The sequence below is a fragment of the Ammodytes marinus genome (assembly GCF_949987685.1).
Source record: "Ammodytes marinus genome assembly, chromosome: 20".
Taxonomy (NCBI): domain Eukaryota; kingdom Metazoa; phylum Chordata; class Actinopteri; order Uranoscopiformes; family Ammodytidae; genus Ammodytes; species Ammodytes marinus.
In genome coordinates, this window is record NC_137224.1 from 20934792 (window position 1) to 20958388 (window position 23597).

At 41.6% G+C, this 23597-nt stretch overlaps 1 protein-coding gene across 1 annotated transcript in view; it reads right to left on the reverse strand.

The window, feature by feature from the left end:
- The window catches only part of ca10a (carbonic anhydrase Xa), a gene marked incomplete at its 3' end in the record, with an annotated part of 242118 nt that overhangs the window by 125958 nt on the left and 92563 nt on the right, over positions 1 to 23597 (reverse strand). Inside the window, exon 3 of the mRNA XM_080049100.1 lies at positions 22277 to 22419. Within this exon, the coding sequence (XP_079905226.1) occupies positions 22277 to 22419 (143 nt within the window). The remainder of the gene's footprint in view (positions 1 to 22276; positions 22420 to 23597) is intronic.

Genomic DNA, 23597 nt, shown 5'->3' on the forward strand with positions numbered 1-23597 from the left:
CTTCTTTTATTTTGTCTCTTTCTAGCTGAACCTCCCATTATTTTTTGCCTTTCAGCTCATCCTAGCTCAATGTATCGAAGAGTGCACACAGACAACGTGTATTCCATAAGGTAAACATAGTTCAAAGGAAGCGTGCAGGTGGATGCACTGCTCAGGAATACATATGCACATATGGCATGGCAGGCTGTCTCCATTTGACATCTAAGCTGTGTTATTCTGAGATAGACTGTGCAGACATCTTGTACTGCTGCATTGTGCACAATAATACAGTAAGAGATCTTGGTTGCATAAGTCAAACCAGAACCCATGACTTACATTATCGCACAAGAAAAGTAACCATTAACCATAGGCGCAGATTTTGGGGGAGATGCAGGGTAAATGTGTCCAGGGGTGGAAACATTTCCCGCATATATATCCTTCACACCTATAACTATGTATTGTCAAACGAGTTCAGACACCCGTCAAGTTTTGAGTGCGAGAAAAGCGCTATATAAATTCAATATATTATAATTATTATTATAATAATTATTATTATTATTATTATTATTATTATTATTATTATTATTATTATTATTATTATTATTATTATTATTATTATTATTATTATTAATAATAATAATAATAATAAAGTGGACCATACCATCTTAACATCTGTGAAGCTGAATATGTGACCTGTAAGAGCATCCATAGCCTTTATGTTCAAGATAAAGATGAGATTTCTTGTGATTTTGACTGTCACCGCTTTTTATGTAGTTTTTAACTTTGTAGCCTGCAGCCTTGACAGGGTCTCAATGTTACAATTCTCTAAAAGTGGAAAGAAAAGTCCTTAAACAAATTGCAAACCAATACAGAATGCCTGAGAGCCTCACTGCAATACGTTCTATAATACCTGTGTCAGCTGGGAACCTGAATGTTTTTCTTTTCCTTTAAAGAAATAAAGACATTTCCAGACAACTGTGATGTTGAAATAAAATGTACGCTTGACACTAATGATATTCTATAATCAAACAAAACAATGGTAGAAGGAAAATCAGCCGCATTATTGCATCATTTGAGAGAATGATTACCGCTAGTAAAAGCTCTATAAAATGTGTTTCCATATTAAAGGTCGCGTTTTTATGACAGAACTGGCAACCCTAGTCCGTAGTTGTATTTCCCAGCTAAGTATCCTTAACGACTGTAGTGGGATGAGAGGACGTGGGCGATGCAGTGCCCACTTTATTACTGTGGAAAAACAGAAGAAAGAAAGAAAGAAAGAAAGAAAGAAAGAAAGAAAGAAAGAAAGAAAGAAAGAAAGAAAGAAAGAAAGAAAGAAAGAAAGAAAGAGAGGCAGAACTAAGCGAACATCAAGGAGCGGGGCGCATCCCTGTGATCTTCAAGCCTTCCTTTATAGAGGGGGACTGCACGTACTGCAAAGTGCTGACACTTCACATGCACTGTAATACTGCACAGAGGGAGCAGCTCCCTGCAAATGAAGTACAGCACAGCACAGAAAGCAAAACAGGGTGGGTGTGGTGTTGTGGATGGTTGCATGCTTTTTCTTTTTTTTTTTTGATGTCTGCATTTTGCCCGGTATGGCTCTCTGTTCAGACAGATTACTCCTCTGGTGAAATGAATTTATCTCACAATAATATAATATAGACTTATGTCAGCTGTTTACCTCTCAGAGGAATAGTTGTTTGGGTGTGTGTGCATCTGTGTATGCATGTGGCTGTCCCGAGTGTGTGCTTGTGTTTGTGTGTGTGTGTGTGTGTGTGCCTGCGCGCCAGTTCTCAGAACATTGTGCAACTCCAAAGAAGAAGTGTCCTATACTGGCCTTCTGCCCAAACAGAAACATCTCTATAAAATGTCTGCTAGCAATGATTTAGGTCGACCGATCTATCTATCCATCCAGGGTCGTTACTGAATGACAAATATGAATATCATTGAACATTTTTAAACTGCATATAATGAATAATACAGTTGGTATATCACCACTTAGGCATACACTATTTGTATGAGACTAATATTTAGTCGTACAATGTAAGCTTTACAATTATTATATTCATATACGGTCATTAGACTACACACCTTAACTTCCAGCCATGCAAACAGGCATTTTATTTGTAGCAGCTAGCTGCACTAGCCGAGGCTCCTCCAGCTCTTTTTTTGCTTTGCCAAACTACTGGTCACTAATTGATATAAAACAACAGGACAGATTACCATCACATTGAAGGGCAATGTAACCTATGACGTAATAATGGAGTTTTCACGTCAAAGACATACAGTATACACAATGTTCTGAAAGTCATGTCGTGAGTTGGCACTTAATATAAGTTGAAACTTATTTCATACTGTCTCGCCAACTTGATACATATTTGTAAAAAAAACATGATACTACAAACATTTTTATAGTTCTCCTAATTTCTCTTTTTGTATTTTAGATGATTTGAAAGAGGTTGAGCCAACACACAATGTGTTAGATCAACACAAGTGTAATAGACAACAACATGACTTGAGTCAAGTTGAGTCAACACATTATTTTTTACAGCGTACTTCATGTTGAAGGAAAGCAGTGTTAGCCAGAGACAGACAAAGAGACAGAGAGAGTTAGGAGCGTATGACAGATAGACACAGAGGATGTTCATTATGCCAGAAAAATGGAGTTGATGTCGGGGGTGTTGGCTATACCAAGGACAGGGGCTGGAGCAGGACACGACTATAGATCTCAGACTGGTATGAGTTAGCCTAGCCATCATTAGCAACAGGATCACGTCTGATCCGGAGCCCACGCGACCCCGTCCTTCACCTCCACGGCCTGGAGATGGAGAGCTAGCGGGCTACGTTCACACACACACACACACACACACACACACACACACACACACACACACACACACACACACTGAGGAGTGAGTATTAAATCCAGCTCTGAAGGACCTTGGTGATGGGTGTGAGAGCAGCCCCTCCTGGATGATGCAAGATCCTTGGCTATTAATTGTGAGTCTGCTCTACTCTCAGCAGCAGCTCCAGAATGAAAAAAAAAGAAAGACCTCACGTCTCCAACAGCGGGCTACACCTTTATTTCATCTTGCATCATTCTGCGACAACGCTTTACATTTAAGGAGAGTCAAATTAAAGAGCCTGTGAGAAAAATGTATTAATTTCTAGAATTCCAACTTTTCCATTGATCCTAAGCTCAGGAATGTAGTACCCAAGGTGTTTGGGGATTTTTTTTTCTTAGCATAAGCCCCTTTTTATTTCCTCAGTACTCCGGTGTGCAGACAGAGATTTTTCTTATTTCATCAAAACAAAGTCTGAAGGCCATTCCATATGGGCTAGATTAATGGTCGCTACATGTCTGATGGATGTGAAAATAGGATTATAATACCAACATGTTAGTGAAAAGGCCATAATAAGTCAAGCCCGTCTGTGTGGTGATGTACTTTTTGTATTGCTCATCGATGTGATTCTTCATCGCAGATACATCCTTTCTCAATGCACTGAAGCCCTTGCTGTTGGCTACTGACGTGTGCCACACATAATCTAATGCCAATTCATAGCGACGGAAAAGTGTATCAATGTTAGATGAACGTCAAATACAATAAGTGTAGGAATGCAAGGGATGGGTCCATTATTACACCGAAAATGAATACTTATGACTTCCTTTTTTTGTTTGTTAAAGCTGCATTAGAATTGCTGTCAGGCCCAGATATACAAATTGTTGCTAACGGCCGCTGTTTTGAATTCAATGGCGGAGGATATTCAAATAGGAAACAGTTTATATTGCGGTGTCACTTTCAATTTATCAGAAAGTGTGTGTGGTAGAGAGACATAGAGAAGAACTTCAAAAACGGCAAAAAAAGATAAAAAAATTATGTACACCTGGTGTTTTCCACGAATTTCAGTCTTACCAAGATAACGTATCAAATGGCTGGTTCGGTATGGCACAGTTTGGTAAGGAACGATAACCATATATCTGCCTTGCATTCCCACTGCCGACAGCACCCTTACTTGGTAGGCGGTGTTTATGCAGCTTACTGAAGTATGTAGCTCCATCCTTTTGGGACATTTTGTTGTGTGACTGATGAAAAGGTATGGTACGGTTCACATATTTTGTCACCCTTTTCAACCTTTGACTGTGGAAATGCAAAATAAATGTGTGCCCGCGCCGAACCGAACTGCACCGCTCAGTGGAAACGCGGTTTAATAAACCGTCCCTTAATGTTCCAGAAAGTGACACACACACACACACAGGCATCAGGCAATGAGCGGGGAAGACGCGGCGGCGGTGTGGGAGAGCAGAGAGGTTAGTCCGAGATGAAAGAAGCTGAGTGATAATAGAGCGACACAGCCGGGGCCCGCAGATGATTAATACCATTCTCCTCTCCCATTTGCTGTTCATTAAGTCACTGTCTGCCATAATGGCCCGGGCTAAAATGAAAGGGGAGGGGACGAGGAACAGGTTAGGTTGGGCATCGTTACAATGGACACACAGATAGAGTGAGAGGAAACGGGTAGCGAGGGAGGAGAGAGTGCTGATTAGGCCAGCAGCTTATCTACATCTTAATCAAGCCCGGTATTGCTCTCTTGCCCCCCGGAAAAGGCCACACAGTTACACAACACAGCACCGTTTAGCATAAGTCTATCCACAGGCAAGAATATTAAAGGTGCACTATGTAAATTTGGGTGTGTCAGAGTTGTGAAAGTTTTTGAAGGTTTATTCTCATAACTGGGGAAACTTTACTCAAAGGAAAAATTGGATCCCTGGGAACACTGTTTGGAGGTAGATAAGCTGCCTTAAAAGTTAGATCGTTGTTGTCGTTTTCTAGCAGCAGGGCCCACTGTTATATTCTGGTCTTACGTTTGGTTCCAGGTGCCTCAAAATAATTCTGATTTTAAGATGATAGAATTGCACAATGTTAATGATTACATTGTAGAATGATTTTTTTTTTATTCAACCAGTCGCATATTCCGAGTACGTAGACAAATCTCACTCCTCTGAAACGGCATAGTGCACTTTTAAACTCGCCACGCAAAGTGAAGTAAATTTGATCGTAAAAAGCCTCTTACTGTTACAGGGCCAGCGCAAAATGGGAACGCTAATGAAAGCATGTCCCCCGGTATTTTTACATATTGTTTTCCTCACTAACCTGAGAGCGCCGCGAGGGAGCGGGCAAAGGTGGATGGGATAAAGAGAAAGGAAAGGTAGATTACAGCTAAATGGATGTGCATTTAGAGAGGCATGGCAGTGTTACACATACTGTACGTAGCATTTCAGTTATGGTAAAAAAATGTCTGCCGGAGATAAAAGCATCAGGCATTATGAATACCTCCCCGTCCTTGTGCACGAGGGGTTGACGGACACACACAATTGGATTCCGGAGAGCGGCTGCAATGTATTTCAATCTACGTCAAGCGCTAATCTTATAAAATGGAAAAACTACTGAACTGATAGAGGGGATGGAGGGAGAAACAAAAAACCTTCCACACATCGGCAGGTTGGATTGGCTGATAGGGGAAACACAGGAGGGCCTGTCCAAATTTGATCATTATATTGAGAAATTGAAAAATTATTTTTGACGATGAGGAATAGAGTGTGGAGAATGGTAGATTGTGTGCGTGTGAGTTGTAATAGGGAAAAAGCAATCAACGTACAAGTCATTCATCTGAAATACATACAACACCTATATGTGAGCCTTGAACTTTTGACTTCTTGAATCAAGTGTTCCATGAAATATACCTTTAAAATCGATCATGCGACTTGGAACACAACAATAGCAGTATGTGACCAGTACAGAAGCCTATGCATGTGAGAGCCAGCACACACGTGTCCTCCTCAGATCTGTACACCATGTCGATATTTTATATTATGAATGGGGGGAATGCCATTATTTTTAGCGATACAGCAGCGTTCATATTTAATACCCTTCCGGCACTGTGTCAGTCCCTTAAGTGCATCCCTACAGCTCCGCTAGCGTTTGCCAAATGCATCATTATGTCATGAGCAGAGGCTAAATGCAACTCCGTACAAGACAGGATGAGCTCCTAAAAGATTCTGGGTTGGAAGGCGGTGACCTTCTCAGAAGTATTTTTGCGATTGGGAAAAATTCGGAAACGTCTGTCTTCATGCTCACCCTATCACAGAAATACTGTAAATGACAGGGAACAAGAGAGGCAATATTTGTATAGCCACTGGGTAATAGTTCCTTACTAGACATATCGCCCTGCCTGTTAGACATATATACATTCGCTGAACGGTGAAATTACAGTGGTGGAAGGCTATGCTTTAAAGGAAGTCAAAGCTGATAAGAAGCTACAATATGGAACAAGGTCACAGCGGACTATACTGTATGTAAAGTTGCAGTAACCTTTGCCTTGCGGCCTCCAAAAAATCTATTCAGTTCATCTTTGGGTCAGATTCAACGCGGGCAAAGCTTGAAGAAAAATCGAAGAATTCCGCTCACAAGTAAAGACAGACAGACAGACGTATGTACGGACGGACGCATGTACGGACAGACGAACCCCAAAACATAATGCTTCAGGCCTTCGGCTATCAATGGCACAGAGGCATGCAAATAAACATCTATAATATATAACTGTAGATCCCACTAGAGGGCTTCTCTGGTTCACTGTGGGCCTGTGAGACCTGATGGCACCCGAGTCAGGTAGGATCTGATTCCATAATGCTTTCACCAGTTCCAGTGTCCCATTGCATTACCTCAGGTCTAAGGGGGCTGCGTGTTAATGCAGTCTGATGTCTAAGTGGATCCAAGCAGACTGACTCTCAGCTCTGATTATCATTACATTCTCATGCAATAATTGCAGGAGAAAAGGGAGATCGGTCGTCCCCGTGGGTCGATTTCCACAGTTTAAACCCCTCTACGTGCCTCAGTGTGGTACTTAGGCAGTAACAGCAGTAGCCATGTTAACCACATAAAAGCTGTTGTTCCCATCCTTGATCCCCGATCCAATTCTGCTGATTCCTGAAGTCCCGAAAGTAATCGGAGCATGGGTTTTTGGACAGTGTGTCCTTGCGTGAACAAAGTTCAACTGACAGAAGCAATTTAGTGGCATTGACTGCATGCTCGCTGTCATGTACTCTCTATGGATATCAGTTTGAATTGGTTTGTATCACTCTGCCACTCGTTACATAGCATATGTGCCTTGGTCTAGGTTGCAGTGATTCAAGGTTGCAGTCAGCTGGGTGTATACTTCTTTTGTATTGTTTTTGTATTTTAAAGGGTCGCAGTACAAAATGGGTCAGAAATGGATAAAAAAAATGGCCTAACTCGACGCATCTCTGCCGTTAACTTTATATGACAATAACTGACGGCTGCTCCTGAAGGATGTGTGTGAGTCACTCCAAAGAAGTTATTGTTTAATTTGTTTTTTTAATTGGACAAAATAAAGAACGAGTAAAGTCTTAAGGCGAGACAGTTTCTTTTACGGGCACTGTTGTTGCACATCATTTATATCGCTAACCAACAACTATAGTATACACAAGTGGGCTAAGCTAGCTAATAGTTCTGACTGACTAGATACCCTCATACACATGCATCCACTGCAAAGGCTTGTGATGGGATGCATTTCTAATACGTTCCGGCAAACATCGATTTAATTATCCGTTTATTACAAGATTAACTTGTTGCTCATGCACACCCACATACTGTAGAACTGCAGCCAGAGGGGTAGTGGAAGAGCTTTCTGTTTTGCTTTCCTTACAGCAGGCTCACCTTCTCTACAAAACACAGTAATGCACCTGGGGGACTGGAGCTTAAGAACGGCTTTATATATTCTTTTGTAATGCGCACTTATCTTACAAATACAGAGAACAAGGATGCAAATAAAAGCAGGGTAAAAACAGCTCGCGCCACACGGGGAAATGAAGCCCCTATTATGTATCTCTTCCCTATGCTGGATAACACAAGGCCCATCATTACTCTAGCATCAGGGTAGGAGGGAGGCTCTGGAGACCACCACGGAGATGACTGATGAGCGTATGGATTTATAGGGGTAAGAAGAAGAAGGAGGGAGGGAGAGAAAGAGAGAGAGAGAAACAATGTGTGTGTTTGAGTGGATGAGAGGAGTGATGGAGCAGGTGGGCTCTCATCTGTCTTGCCCATGCTGATGGATATATGAGTGGGAGGGAGAGGAGGGGAGGGGGCGGGGTGCTGAGCTGGCCTTGATGGATGGGAAGATAACTAGTGGAAAACATGTAGATTCAAATGACAGCCGATTCAAGCTGGTGTCACAGTATGAGTGGACACAGCTTAGAAAAAGCCCCGCTGTAAAGAAGATTAGCTCGTATACAGGGCACACAATTATAGGCATTTAGAGGATATATGATTAATAAGAACGCGGGCACAGAGAACACAAAAAGCTGAAGAATATATATGATGTATTGAATTAATTCAATCAAATGTAGTGACATAATGTGGAGTGAGCAAGTACCAGACTTAATTTCTCTTCACTCCTCCATGCTTAAGGCTGGAGGCTCAAGGCTACCGTACCCACTGATAGCACAACACTATCAAATACCCAGCACCATATCTGCAATTTAAATCTTTAAAAACAAGTGTTCATAAGAATCTGATGCAAATGCAAAGAATGTACTCGTTTAAGAAAGCACCCTTCGAGAACCACATAAGCCACTATACCACATTTCCACAGTCAGAGAAGTACACAACATGTATTATAGTAAAAAAAAAGGGTGCAGTGTCCCTTTAACAGTAACTTGGAATAGTGACATTAAAATAACAGCGTTGACATGTGTCTATAGCCACTGTGGTCTGGCCTATGTTTTGAGCATGGTTGGTACGTACACTAGCCATGCAATTATTCAAGCCTCATCTAAAGGCTTTCATCATATTCCAAAAATCCATCCATTCAGCAGCACCTACATTTTGCAGCAGATCGGCATATTTTACCAAGGTCTATGTGTATTTTCATTGAATGCGTTTGAATGCACTTTTCTATATGTATTAGCCCTGTATACTGTACACTATAGACTTTCACATGTTGTGCTGGGAAAATCCACAGCATTGCAACTCTGAATAAAATTAGTATAGAAAACGAATAAACTGAACGTATTTGATGTTTGTTTGTTTTTTACTTTTCGTCCTTCAAAAAAATCTCCTATTGGACCTTTAGTTTGCTTGATACACGGTGAACTTGGCACAAACTCAAAGTGATTTTGTCTAGGCTGCATACAAATATCCCATCTATTGTGTTCTCCTTTATTTCTCTTTTTCCAAGGACCCTCCCCTTGTACCGAAGACCTTGCATGTATGAAGGCTACCTTGCTCTAGCCAAGCTCTAGCATCACTCATTGTGACACGGTTCAAATCCTCCATTCGGTCTACACTTTCAAATTAAAATATAGGACTCTACTTGGGGGAGTACATTTCTAAAAGCTATCCTAAAGTAAAAGTTACTAACTAGCTTCAACCAAATCAGCCTAGAGCATGAACTTTCTTAAACGTTTTTAGCCATGCTATCTTTCAGAAGGGCTTGTTGGTTGGTCCCCCACTTCCTAAATCAAATAATTTCACAGTTATTAAACTGAAATCTGGAATATGAGATTGAAATTCACATTCAACATGTTTTAATTGTAGTGATTTTGTCGATGCTTGAAGATTTTTCGTGTAATGCTAATGATCAAATGTTAGCATGGTAACACACAAAGCTGATGGACGTTGTACATGCTAAACAGGGGATTTAAACATGATGGTTAAAGCATTCAGCTCAAAGTAGCAATGAACCTAAAGCACGCAGAGCTGCAAGCATAGCGGTAGACTTATTTTCGTATCTTTTTTTTGTTTGACGTCATTTTGGTTTTAGCTACATTTCTGTGTGACACAACTTAATATGCTCTTTCACTACTGTTGAATACTCTCTTTACTACTTCAAATTGAAGTTATAGTTAGCTACTTTATGTCAGATTAATAGTTAGCTACCAGTAAAATATGAATGGTAGGTTTCCCCATCGGTCAACCTAACGCAGTGTATCTCACACTAAAATGATTTCGGACTGCAGTTAGGCTCGTCACCTGTCCGGAGTCCTCTTCTAAAACGGAAGAGTTTATTAGATGGATTGATATGTTGGGCACAGGAGCATATGGCTGTGTGACTCTCCTCTGGTCTGTCAGTAAGCTGTCAGCTCTGTATACCGACACCTATGATGTTGGTTAGGGTGAAGGATTGTGGGTAATGTGACAGGCCCTGTCAGGAACTGCACTCTCCTAATGACTGAATTGCATGTCTTAAGTTTTCCGGAAAGTCTGATAACCTTGTTAGGTTAAGTAATTTATCTTCATCAGCAATAATGAGAGAGAGAGAGAGAGAGAGAGAGAGAGAGAGAGAGAGAGAGAGAGAGAGAGAGAGAGTCCCAATCGGCACCGTCAATTACACCCAGCCTGATTTGGTTAGATTAGAGCCATGTACTGTATATCTCACACAGGTATCATTTGGAGGGACTATCGCAGAGCTGGTGACCCACTTAAGAGTGGTGTAAGGGGAGTCCCTTTGAGCTTATGGAACATACGGCTCCTCTCCTAGCTCGGTGTAGAAGATTACCAAACTTGTAAAGTGCTGATAGTGGCCAAGCAAATAAAAAAATATAAAAAAAACAGATACAAACTATTTGCTTCTGCTGCTGTAAAAGAGCCACTGTCCTTTCAGAAACATCCCTATGTGAATATACTGTAGACCCTGCTGCAAACCCCCCCCCCCCCCCCCCCGACCCAGCTCAGTCAAGCCCAAACCCCATAAGACTAGACTACAGAGCAACCCTCCCTGGAGATGTCATTACCAGCTCTTTGAGTGAAGATCCATCAATGTGATGAAGAGAGGGAGATGTTTTCAAACGAGTTGGAACACAGATGAGATGGAATTAAAACCACCAAAACCGCTAGAGATTTTCCTGACCCCCATGGAAAATACACACATCCTACATGGATTAATAGAAAGTTGGAATATTCCCCCGTTAGCAATTACAGTGAAAAAGCTTGTGGTCTGGCTGTATGGAGTTTTTCGTGTCTTCTTTCACCAATACTTTGAAAGCTATTTGTAAAATCTTAAGAGGCATGCAGTCCCATGTACCATGCTGTGCAGTGTCCTCCCTCTGCCCAGCATGTGTGTGTGTGTGCTGTGACTGGGAGACAGACGCGAGAGCTAAAAAAACTCTGACCCACTTCCCTGTGAATCATCCCGCCACATGCTGCTGAACACACACACACACACACACCCCAAGCACACACACACGGGTCATCTCTCTATTTGCAAACCCAAAATACCCCAAAAAACACAATCTATGAACAAGACTCTCTGCAATCTAATGGATCTAACCAGGCCAGGGAAATTACAAAAGGCGTAACAGCTGTAATTTCAGGCCAAAAGAGCCCAGGGAGGAAACACAGGACACCACAAACTGAGTGATATACACAAACAGAAGTTCAATCATCTTGTTCAATCAACTTTGAGAACTTAAGTTGAGTGTGTTTTTTCCCCCATGATGCAACGCTGCACTCTGCATCCATATGGCGGTTTTAAAACAAAGCTCAAACAGCTGATCCCTATACACACACAGTTATAGGCTAGAGTGTTTAGACTACTTAAAATGAGATGCAGGCTGTGTGTGTGTGTATCACAGCCTGATATGTCTTCTCCCCCCCACCCCCCACATGTCCCACAGAGCTCCATTGTTGTCCAAAAACCCAATCAGTGAGCCACAGTGCTGCACTGGAATACATGTGCCTTCATCAGCGTGAACAAACGCTGATGAAGGCACATACGCTGCTTTATATACGCTGTCCTCCTGCCACAAGTACTCACTGGAGCACCAATGTGGGTGTGAAATCACCACTGAAAGTAGTCGCCCAACAAGTACACTCCTGATTAAAACGTCCTGCGAGGAACTTTTAAAGGTTTTGTGAAACAGTCTGGCTTCTCCTCTGCTGGTCGTAAACCACCGCTGTTGTTCAAAAGGGATTTTTTTATTTAATGTTTGTTTGAAATATAATAATAATAATAATAATAATAATAATAATAATAATAATAATAAATTGTATTTATATAGCGCTCTTCTCTCACTCAGAGCGCTTTACAAAAAACAAAACAATAATCAAACAACAAAGAACATGTAGAGTTGGGTTGGTGGCAGTGTTAATTTCGTAGACTAAGACTATGACGAAAAATATTCGTCTACGAACCTTTTTCACGGACGTAAACTAAATAAAAACTAAATAAAAAGGCAGATGTGATGACGAAGACTGAGACTAATTTAACTGACACTATAGTCTACGAATAGGAACTAGACGAAACTGTTAGGGCGGGACGAAAGGAGAAGAGATCCAATCAGAACTACTCTTTTTGTGGGACAAGTTGGGAAGAAATCCAATCAGTGCAAAGCAGCGAATGCAACCCTGTGTCGGTGAAAATCGACGGGAGACCGCGCAGGTGTGAGCGGGTGGAGTGAGCAGCTGTGCTGAAAAACTCTGCGGTATGATGGACAAAAATGATAGTCAGGGATATCCTGCCCGTTAACGATGTCTAGGGGAACGGCTAAGTTCCGCGATCTGTTTGTAGTAGGCTCTGTCTCGAGTTTGAATACACAGAGCCATGTGAAACTGCCGCCTCAGTCCGTTAGTTTCTGTTTTTAAGTTACAATCAACTCCGACGCATGGACAGCGTTCAATTAAAACCTCTAATTGTATTATCTAAAAGGCTTTGATGCAAAAGAAGTCCGAACACACACAGCGGCAGCAGTGTTGCTTAAAGGAAGGCGCAGTTGCTCAAATGTATTAGCACCTCAACTGCGTGCTGCTGCTGCTGCCCAGGGGCGGCCTTAACAATCTCGGGGCCCGTTTCAAGACCTAGTGTGGGGCCCCCCACTTTTTTAAAATATTTTCTTTATTTTCTTTTTTTTATAAATAATGCTTGTGCATGCTCCCCGCAAAAAGAAAACAGATTGTGGAATCCAGTTGGTTCATAGACAGATCATGAGATAATGGACCCCCGGGCACAGGCTCTTAAAGCCCCCACTCCCCCCTATCCAGTCAGGTACACTGATTTTATGTGAGATTATTACTAATGAAATAGAATACATGTTTTGTATTACAACCATTAAATCTGTGTCTGTATTGCATATTCAAACCTTAATACCATCCAATGAAGAAAAACACTTAGTCGACGAAGTCCGCTGTAGATTTAGTCAAACTAAAATCTGCTTATATTTAGTAGACTAGACTAGACTAAGACTAAAATATTTTAGATGACTAGAATAGGACTAAGACTAAATGGTGTGATATTCAAAAGACTAAGACTAAGACTAAATCAGAATGTGCTGCCAAAATTAACACTGGTTGGTGGGAGAACTAGGGGTAGGCAGAGGAGAAGAGATTATAATTATATAGAATTAATAAGTATGTGTTTTAGCAATTGACTGAGTTTTAAGGAAATTAAACTATACATGTGCGAGCTTTTTTTTAAATTGTTTTAATAATCACAATGTCAGAATTACACAAACAGGTTAAGGGTAAGAGATAGAGAAATGAGTGGTATGGTTTTTAGTATCTTAATACTGCTTGGTATTTTCAAAGTAGCTGACTGTGGCTCAGAAGGTAGTATGAGTTGTCCACTGACCACAGGGTCAAAAGTTGTATCCGCACCTTCCTTCCCCTGTCCACATGTCCAAGTGTCCCTGGGCAAGACAACCTCAACCTCAACTTGGTCCCAATGGTTGGAAAGAAGCTAACATGGGAGCTCGCCGCTATCTGTGTGCATGCTTTAGTGATATAGCAGAAAATACCTTGTATAGCACTTTGGATAAAAACGTTCAAAAATATCCATTTAATATCTCTAAGTTAACCCCATGCTGAGAGGTACACACTTGCGTTAATTGCTACTTCAACATACCAAACATGTTTCCAAAATCACTCTAGAGGGTAATTATGTCACGCCTTGAACAACATTCCTAAACTCATGTTTTAGGGGGTTTAGTCACTCTACATTGAACAAATTCTTTCATTTAAAAAAATAAATCTCATAATCTTTGCTATCAGATGTAAAATCAGATGTAAAATATGTCATCTACAAGGGAAATTTAACGGTTTAAAAAAGTAGTAGGGACTTCATGTTATTTTGAAAACCACAGGTCCTTTCCTGACATTCCCTGCATTCCAATCCCCATACTTCCATACTATTTAGTATGCCAGAAAAAGATTTAGGATGTCCCAATACATGCACGTCAATTGTAGTATGCTGAAAATACATCAATGCCCCACTAACTCCAATAGCATTTTGGAGTATTCATCTTTATTCTTGAAATTTTTCAGCATAATGTTAGAAAAACCTTTCTTATCTGATTTTTTTTTCTCTCCTGTGGCCCTAAAACTCTTCTGTACTTTAGTATGTAGTGTAGTAAAAAGAAAAAGTATGTGATTTGGAACGCAGGGTCTGTCTCAATGATTCCACACAAAGAGGCAAGGTCAAAAAAACGATTGGACTTTAATAAAAAAAAAAAAGTTAGGATGGAAAGTTCTCCCCAGGTTTCCTTCTGTGGATGCCGGACACCTACAGTTGATTTTTTAAGAGCTTTAATCAATCAATGAGTAATTCCCTTTCTCGTCTTGCTCCTAAAAACTGGCTAGTGCATGAAAAACCCAACCATCTGTGTTCAAGCAGCTGCTTGTTGTCTCATGGTATGTGCACCGGATGTCTTCCGCTTTTTTTAATTTTCCTTTTGAATGACAAGTAAAAGCGAACAGATGTCGAAAAAAAACTCAAGGTGTTTTGTCAGTATTTGAAGAGTGTTTATTCTTCATTCATATTTAACTGACCCATCAGGAAACACTATGAGAGCCATATGACTTGAGGCCATCTGGGCCAACGTTACCCTGACTACTGCCTATTCGCTTCCTCTTTTTAATTAAGATTCAGGGCTTCCACAGATGGATATGCCATGGACGCTGGCTCTGACATTGAAGTTACACGTCCAAGTGTTTTTGTGGGCGCAAAGAATCCTATCAGCTTCAAGGCACAATGCACGGGCCAAGGCAATTAAGAGCCATCCCCTGCCTTGAAGGAGCGAGAACAGACCTCTTTCAGGCGATTGTTAATTTGCACATTTTTCCATGCAACAAAGCCACCACTCCCCTTTTTGCAATGCCGAGACAACCTCGCAGGTTCAGCCAACCCAAACCTCTGTCTAATTAATTTGAATCGCCCAATTTGCATAATTGAATATTTACGTTATTGTAATGCAATTCTTCACCTTTTGAAACTGACATCATCGGGATGTGTTTGCAGTGCTCCATAGTTGTGAGGCTCTATTGACTCTTTATGTGCACGGCAGCATGCAAACATTTGTACATGACAGGAGTTTGAATGTGACCGGCACACTCACAGAGGCAGAGGGTGCTCCACATATTACCACATAAAGATCTTGTATGACATGTGCTTCATTGTAATATTAGCTGTACACTTGATAGAAAGAATGGGACTTTAATGGTTACACCAGTTAACTACTCAAACATTCCAACACAGAAACACCCTTGTTAGCCCAGAATAAGCTCTTGTTATCTGGCGATTTGATTGGAGCACTACATTTTCAATAGTGCAACGGCCAACGGCTGTCAAGTGCAATGATCAATTGTTGATCAATGTGACATGTGTTTGGAGTTCCAGTGTGCCAGTGGCATCCAGCCATTAGACTGGCCCGAGTGGAGGCACTGACTAATGCAGGGTGGCACTGATCGCCAATCATAGGCTGTGTTCGAAACGGCCTACTAACGTCCTCCTCTCCTACATACTCAACATGTATATACTCCATACTGTCTACTTAACGATCGATTGCGTGTGTGAAGTTCGTCGGACCGTTTCACACTGAAGTATACAGAAGCAATATTGAATAAAAAAAAAAAAAACTTCTGTGTCGTTTGAAAAGACTCAATGCATTGAGTAGAAGAAAGTAACCTATCGATCCACACACAAAATATTCCCGGAAGTAAGTACTCATCCAGGCATTTCTCGCCCAACACAAACTTGCATACACAACCACTCCATACTCAAATTTACGTCAAAATGAGTATTTCGAAGCCAAAGTTCAGGATAAACTCCTTAGGCCACTCCCTAGAAAACATCTCAGTGTGCAGCACTGTGACAATACAAGTGATAAAGATGCAGACTGATTGCTTTGGAAATGCCTCACATCATCACACCAGAGAGAGAACATTACACACAGAGAGAAAATGAATCACAAATATATTTGCACAGTCTCTTTTCATCATCCTCCGTGATTTGCCAATAACACTCATTAGATCCGGCGCTGACATAGTTTCTTATGAGTGAAGCGTTGCCTGGCTTGGTTATACTGCAGTCATCTTATATAAGTTTGCTTACACATAACGTTAGCCTCATAACATAATTGCCTAAAACATATTGAGGTGAGGTTTGTGTGAGTGTTACTACTGCAAAAAAAAAAAGCTGTGCGTTGACACTGCAAAATGTCTGTAATTTTTTTTGCAAGCCAGGGGCCAAAATATGTTAATCAAAGTGTAGTGGGGTGGTGAGAAAATTAAAAAAAGGAATGCTAGGTAGTATGTTCCAATACAAATATACCTTTAAGACAGAAGTTTATTTCTGTCTAGTTGGGTTAATTCTATGAACCGAAAATGTCCATAGTACTATAAGCTTTCCTTACATAATAGCAAATAGTTGTCTTTGCTCCCCTGCTGGATGCCAACCTTGATTGCTGCATTTATCAGCACTTGCCAGGGCTTAGTCACAGCATGGAACCCAATTATTTTCTGTTGCTTCATGCATATGCTGGGGTAAACTAATGATAATTTGTAAAGCCATGCGGTATACTGACACAACACTTGCTGATTGTCTTTCACAAATGAGCCTGTTTGGAAGTAAAGGAAATGCTAGGTCTTTACTGTCAAACACACCTTTGCATCCAAAGCAAAGATTTTGACATTTTTAGCAGGTTGTGTTATTTGGAAGAAAAACACTGCATGTTTCCACCACTTCCCCTCATTATGCAGTGACTTTATGGCTGCATTCCAATACCTATTACTCCCCTGCTATTAAGTATGGTAGAAAAAGATTTAGGATGTCCCAATGTTAAATTTGAATAAATAATGAAATATTGTGTTGTTAGATGGCTTCCAACCCTCAGACTACTACCACTTTGACCTATGTGGCTAGTAATAAATGAGTTGGGAGCCCCCCCAGTGGACACAGGATACAGTGCACCTGCTTCAATGAACTCTAGCCAAAACACATCATTATCAAAAGGCTCCAGCAGCTCCTGTATGGATCCCCTCGGCTACCTGCAGTGAGCACACCTGGACAAGACCCAACACTAGCAGTGTGGCCGGTGCTGGCCTCTCCATAGCTACACACACACGCACACGCACGCACGCACGCACACACACACACACACACACAGACACACCTGCATTATAGCAAGCACAGGCTATTAAAGCCTTGTGCAAAAGGGAGCTTTGCTGAGTGGTCAGGTTGGCTCTGAGACTGATATCTGATTGGTGGAGTGGCTGACCAGCTGGGCAACACCTTAGAATGTGCTGTGTTCTCTCCAGAGTGAAAGTATACAGCGCCCATCCAAGAGACATGCTGTGTGTTGTTCTTTCCAACACTGTGTTGTTCTTTCCAACACTCCCTGTAATTATGCAGATTCAGGGATGCCAGTAGCATTCACACATGCTTCCACACCCACACACACACACACACACACACACACACCCCCACCCTCGCCAACTTGGCATGCTTGTCAGATTTCCTCATCCGGTTGATAAGGACTACAAGAAGATGCTTTTCATTATTAACGAAACAAAGAGAGACAAGGCAGAAGCTGTAAAGTAAAAAATCCCCCCTGATGTTTTAGAACGCTCTCAGTTTGTAACCAAAGCATTTGGAGCTTGTTTAGCAACCGTAAATATGATTTAAAACATTAGAAATACAGCTTTTCTCTGAAGCCAGAACATTCCATTCATTGCTAAATATCACAAAAACATATGTTTCGGAGGAATACTCCACCTTGCAGTTATGTTTACAATGCTTTTTCAGCACAAACATATTTTGTCAAAGCGCCAGAACAAAAGCAGAAGAAAATGCTTCAGATGTGTTGAACCCCGCCGATTTCATAGCCGCTGATAGATTTGCTGTGAGTATATTTTGAAAAAGGAAGCAGGATTTATTTTTTTATTACAAAATACATGTAATCCTGTTTCACAAACACTATTCATAACTGTGAGGGGAAACACTTCATGGGGAGGAGTGAGGGCTCCAAAATCACTGTGTGTTTTTTTCAACCTCTTTGGTTCCAAAGTGATTCAATTCATTCAAATCTCTTCAAGTAATTGCAGCTCATCTCTGGCACAGTAAATATTCAATTAATAGAGCCTTTTTTAGATAACTGTGGTTCCCCCCCAAACCGTCATGCATAGCATAGCGTTGCATTTTCTCTTCTGCATTCATTAAAATGTCTTCTTTGGAGGTCAATTATATTTTCCTTTAGCAATTCATTAGGCGCATACAGACACAGGGCAGCACAAAAATCTACTAAAAGAGGAGCTCATTTTCCCTACGCAGTTTTCATACGTGTTGTTAAAGGGATACTTCAGTATTTTTTGTTGTATGGTTGTTTGAGGTACCTATGCAGAGTTAGTGTGTTATCTTATGGAGATGGCTGTCAGGCGCAGTCAATGTAAGGAGTTTGGGGGAGACGTGGCTGTAGTAGAAGTCAACGTTGTACTGTTGCAGAGGGAGCCAGCCGAAAAACTGTTTGTTCACGTATATAAATGCTTAACTAAAAAATTAATATCCCTTTAATTGTATGCTAAATGTAGTTTTTTTCACTGCGGATTTGCAGACTGATACGCTACATTGCACCAGCAGACAGCTGTTTGTTTCTGTAATTGAATGAAGCATTTAGGTAAACATACTGTATAGCTGACATGACCAAAACTTTTTTACTAACTATGCATAAGTACCTCATACAGCCCCACTTCAGAAATTCTGAACTCTCCCTTTAAGATGGACGTTTGGGAGGGTTAATCTTATGCGTTTTACTTGGGATTTATTTGTGTGTGGAGGTGTAGCTATGTGTGTGTGTGTGTGTGTGTGTGTGTGTGTTGGGGGGGTAGGGGGGGGGGGGGGGGGGGGGGGAAACTGAGTGTTAGTGAGCCTGAAGCAGAAGGCTCTTTAAGGGTCTCCGTCTCGCGTGTCTTGCCAAGGCTGACTGGCTGCCAAACGGTCAGAGACGGAGCGCGGATGAATCAGCACTGACAAGGTGAAGCCATTGCCCGTGTTCACAGGCTGACAGCTCAGGTGCTCAGAGAGACCGAGACACAACACATTACATTAAGGGGCCACTGCCGATAGAGAGAGGGAGAGAGAGAGGGAGGGAGAGAGAGAGAGAGAGAGGGAAGGGGAGATAAAAACGAAAGAGTCCAAAATGTCCTCTTTTTTTGGCTTCTGGAAACTTTTTCTCAAAGATAAATGAGAAGGGTTTGGTCTGGTGTCTGTAAGGGCGATAATGTGGGCTGTCAGTGTGTGGCTTGAAGATTAGAGGAAAAAAAATGGAATCGAAAGAGAAGCAATAAATAATTCTAAAAAATAGTATGGGGAGGGGGGGTTGTTAGTAAAATGTGGAGAAATGATGGATTAGCCTCTAATCTTTTTGTGCTTTGCTATCTCATATCGATGGAGACTGGGTTTGAAATGGGTTAGAGGAACGTGCAAGAGAATCATGCAGCGCAGTATTAAATAGTTCATATATTCATGTATTTTGAAGGAGACTGATACGCAAACCACCTGTGAATATAGTCATGTGAAAAAACGAGAAATTATGATAGGTTAATAATCTCTTTATACAAGCCTGTCCGACTGACTGAACTTTCTTCAGTTATTCCTATTCCATGTTTGCCGGGACCGCCTGCGTTATCTATTTATGAAAAATGCCTTAAAGCAATGGCTCAAGTAAAAGGCGACAGAATCCGTTCCTGTAACCGTGCGTGTAGTATTCTTTTATATAAATATGGACAAAGGTTGCTCCACCAGGTTAGCTTAGCTCAAACACTGGTAGTCAAGGGGGAGCAGGTCAAACGTTGTTGGGACTTGTCCATTTACCACGATATGTTGCGCTCAATTTTTTATTACACTTAAATCCAATATATACTTGGAAGAAACCAGGAAGTGCCCGTGACGGTCCACGTTTGTATTCAGTTTCAAAATGACATAACGTGTTAAAAATATAACATAACGTGGTCTGTAAAAAAAGTCCCAACAAGCACACAGGAGTGTTTAGCTATGTTTGAGATGCTACTCTAAACCACACAGCACCCTGTCTCTATCTCCTCTGCCTACCCCTAGATCACCCACCAACCCAAGCCCCATCAACTTTACATTTTCCTTTTGTTTGTTTACTGGTGTGCTCTTATGTAAAGCGCTTTGAGTGCGAGAAAAGCGCTATATAAATTAAATATATTATTATATTGTTATTACTTCCCTCTCTTTTGGGGTGACCGTGGCTCAGGTGGTTAAGCGGGTTGGCCAATGATCCAAGGGTTGGCGGTTCAATCCCCGCTCTGCCACCTGTGTCATGGTTGTTGTGTCCTTGGGCAAGACACTTCACCCACCTTGCCTCATGTGAATGTGTATGACTGCTGTATGTTTGAGGTGGTGGTCGGAGGGGCCGTAGGCGCTGAATGGCAGCTTCCGTCAGTTTGCCCCAGGGCAGCGGTGGCTACTGGTAGTTTACCACCACCAGTATGACTGTGTGTGAACGAATGGAACCTGGAACCCTGTAAAGCGTCTTTGAGTGCCTTGAAAAGCGCTATATAAATTCAATCTATTATTATTTGTCCCAATAGCAATGCTTTGTGAGTGATGTCTGCAATCTGTACACCCTGCAGGGGAGCAGCAGGGGAGCCCCCTTTGCAAAGAGGAAATTCTTGAATCAAATGTTCACTTCACGAGTAGAAATGACACCAGTGAGAAAACATCTTGGAGTGACTATTTAAATCACTGGGTTTCCCTTACCAATTATATTACATTCTTCGAGTGCAGACAATTCTAGAATTTGATTCTACACTCTTACAAAAACAGGCCCATGGACCAAACTTCTTATTAGGTCCAGGGACACACTGTAACATGGGTCTATTTTTGGATCTTTTAACATGACGACATCTACTGTAACAGTGTACCATCGGTGGTAAACTGCACTGCGTCCTATATGCTCTACCATTGCCTCAAGGCGATCCCTGTACTCACTGCTGGCACCGTACTGTAAATATAAACTAATCATAGCATTCATCTCACCATGCAACTGTGCACTTTTTGAGAGCAGACCATCTGGGAAGGCTTCCCAATTAGCTGCCGTCATATGGCACGGAACAGATTCCTGATACACACACACACACACACACACACACACACACACACACACACACTGTCCTTGGAACAACACAGGATGGAAGGAGGAAAACTAGAAAAACAATATGCTCGACTCACGTACTGTTAAGGCTGAAGGATTTCATTTGTGAAGCCTTCAGGGTGATGTTGAAGGCTTTTTATCTTGAACCAGAACACAGCCATTGTGCATCTCTCAATAGGTGAATTGTTCTGTATAGTTATCACCAGAGAGTTCTTTGAAAGAGTAACTCACTCAGCTGCTGTCAGCCTACTCGACATGAGTACAGGATGCATCTTAAAAATGTAGAATATCAAAGAATTTTTTTCCGACATTTAATTCAAAAGGTGAAACGTTCATGTATAGGTTAGGTTCATTGCAGCTAAAGTGAAATGAATGTAGAGTAAACTTACTTTTCAGAAGGTTGACATTTCTGTAATATAAAGCCTTTTGTGTGTGTGTGTGTGTGTGTGTGTGTGTGTGGGGGGGGGGGGTGGTGGTTATATAATAATCTACTAATGTAGTTTGAGATACTGGATTTTTTTTATTCCATGAGTTTGTAAGCTGAAAAAACTATTTGTGACATACTTCAATTTGTGAGATGGACTCTTCCATGATATTCACATTTTTAAGACGCGCCTTTAAAAAGGTCAAGGTAAACCGCCTTAACAATTTACAATAGCGCTTCTTAAACGACCATGACCAAGAAAATAGCGACTAGCACACTGGAGCTGTGTAGTGCAACATCCTACAAACGCAACCAAACCTGAAAAATAAATTGGGCCAACGAAACCCTGGCATCCATCAAACCAACATTGGAGAAGAGCGTGTGTGTTTTTTATGTGTGTGTTTCTGTACCTTGCGTCCGCCCGTGTTGAGCTTTATCGGCGTGAGGAATGGGTCAAAAATCATGTGGCTCGTCTCAATGTTGACTGGCGACTGCCTCTTCCCCACCGAGCACAGGTTCCAGGCAGAGTTGACCAGTCCCCAGAATGATGGCACTGCAACACAGAAAGATAGGGGGGGGGAGGGGGTCAAAATGGAGAACATCTGTCTAGAGCAGATAGCAGCACATTACAGCAAGAGGTCACACACTGGTGGCCAAAGTCTGGCTTTAGCATCACCCCCCCCCCCCCCCCCCCCCTCAGACTCACAGTGGGAGACATGTTAAGAGCAGGGACCAGTGATGTGAACTTTCAATAGCTAGTAAAAAAAACTTTGAGATTTAATGAGTTTAGAACACATTTGGGATTTCTTTTTCAATTTCTAAAATGTGCAAGTGGCTATGTAGAAAGATGAGGTCACCTTGGACACTTGTTAGCTTTCATTCCTCACCTAATTTAGGAGCTATACGTCACACTACACGTGATTTCATTTGGGGGATTATCAGCTCCCATATGTGCCCATATCATCCATCTTGAAGATACAGTAGAAATACTGCACCAGGCATGGGTGAGAAGAACTAAGCTTGGCGGGTGTTAAAACCAATCTGCAGTGACTCTTGGCAATTTGGTTGAAGAACTCCCTTTGACTATAGAGGAGATGTTCTAGAAGAAGAATTAGCCCTATAATCAGCTAACACACACGTATTAAAAGACTGAGACAAGACATGGATGGGGCACAGCTAAGAATGTCAGCAGTGTGTGGGAGTGATAGGCATCTCAGCCAGTCATTTTTATTATGTAAGACTTGGCCAGCGGAACACAACAAATTCAAATTCCTTCAACGGGATTGGAGTCATCACCGTCAACTCTGGCAAGAAAAATGCAGACAATATCTGCTGGAGCCTGAAGCAGCATTTTTTACCCATTTGGGAACATGGTGTTCACAGACACACACACACACACACACACACACACACACACACACACACAGAGAGGAGTCACTGGACTTGGTTGGCTATGCAAATACAGGCTTAGAGATTTCCAACAAAAGCCAAGATGATTTGAAAACATGCCACGATGAATCAGAGGAAAAAAGCAAGCAGAGCCGCCGACGACACAGCGTAAATTCCAAAAGCTAAAGACTCAGCAAGTCAACACTTCCTCAAAGACCCCCTAAGCTACAGAGATTGCTTGTGTGTGTGTGTGTGTGTGTTTGTGATGCTTGTAGGCATTGCTCTGGAGAGAAAAGCACTATACATCACTGTTCAGATTAAAGCATGGAGTGGAGAGAAAGA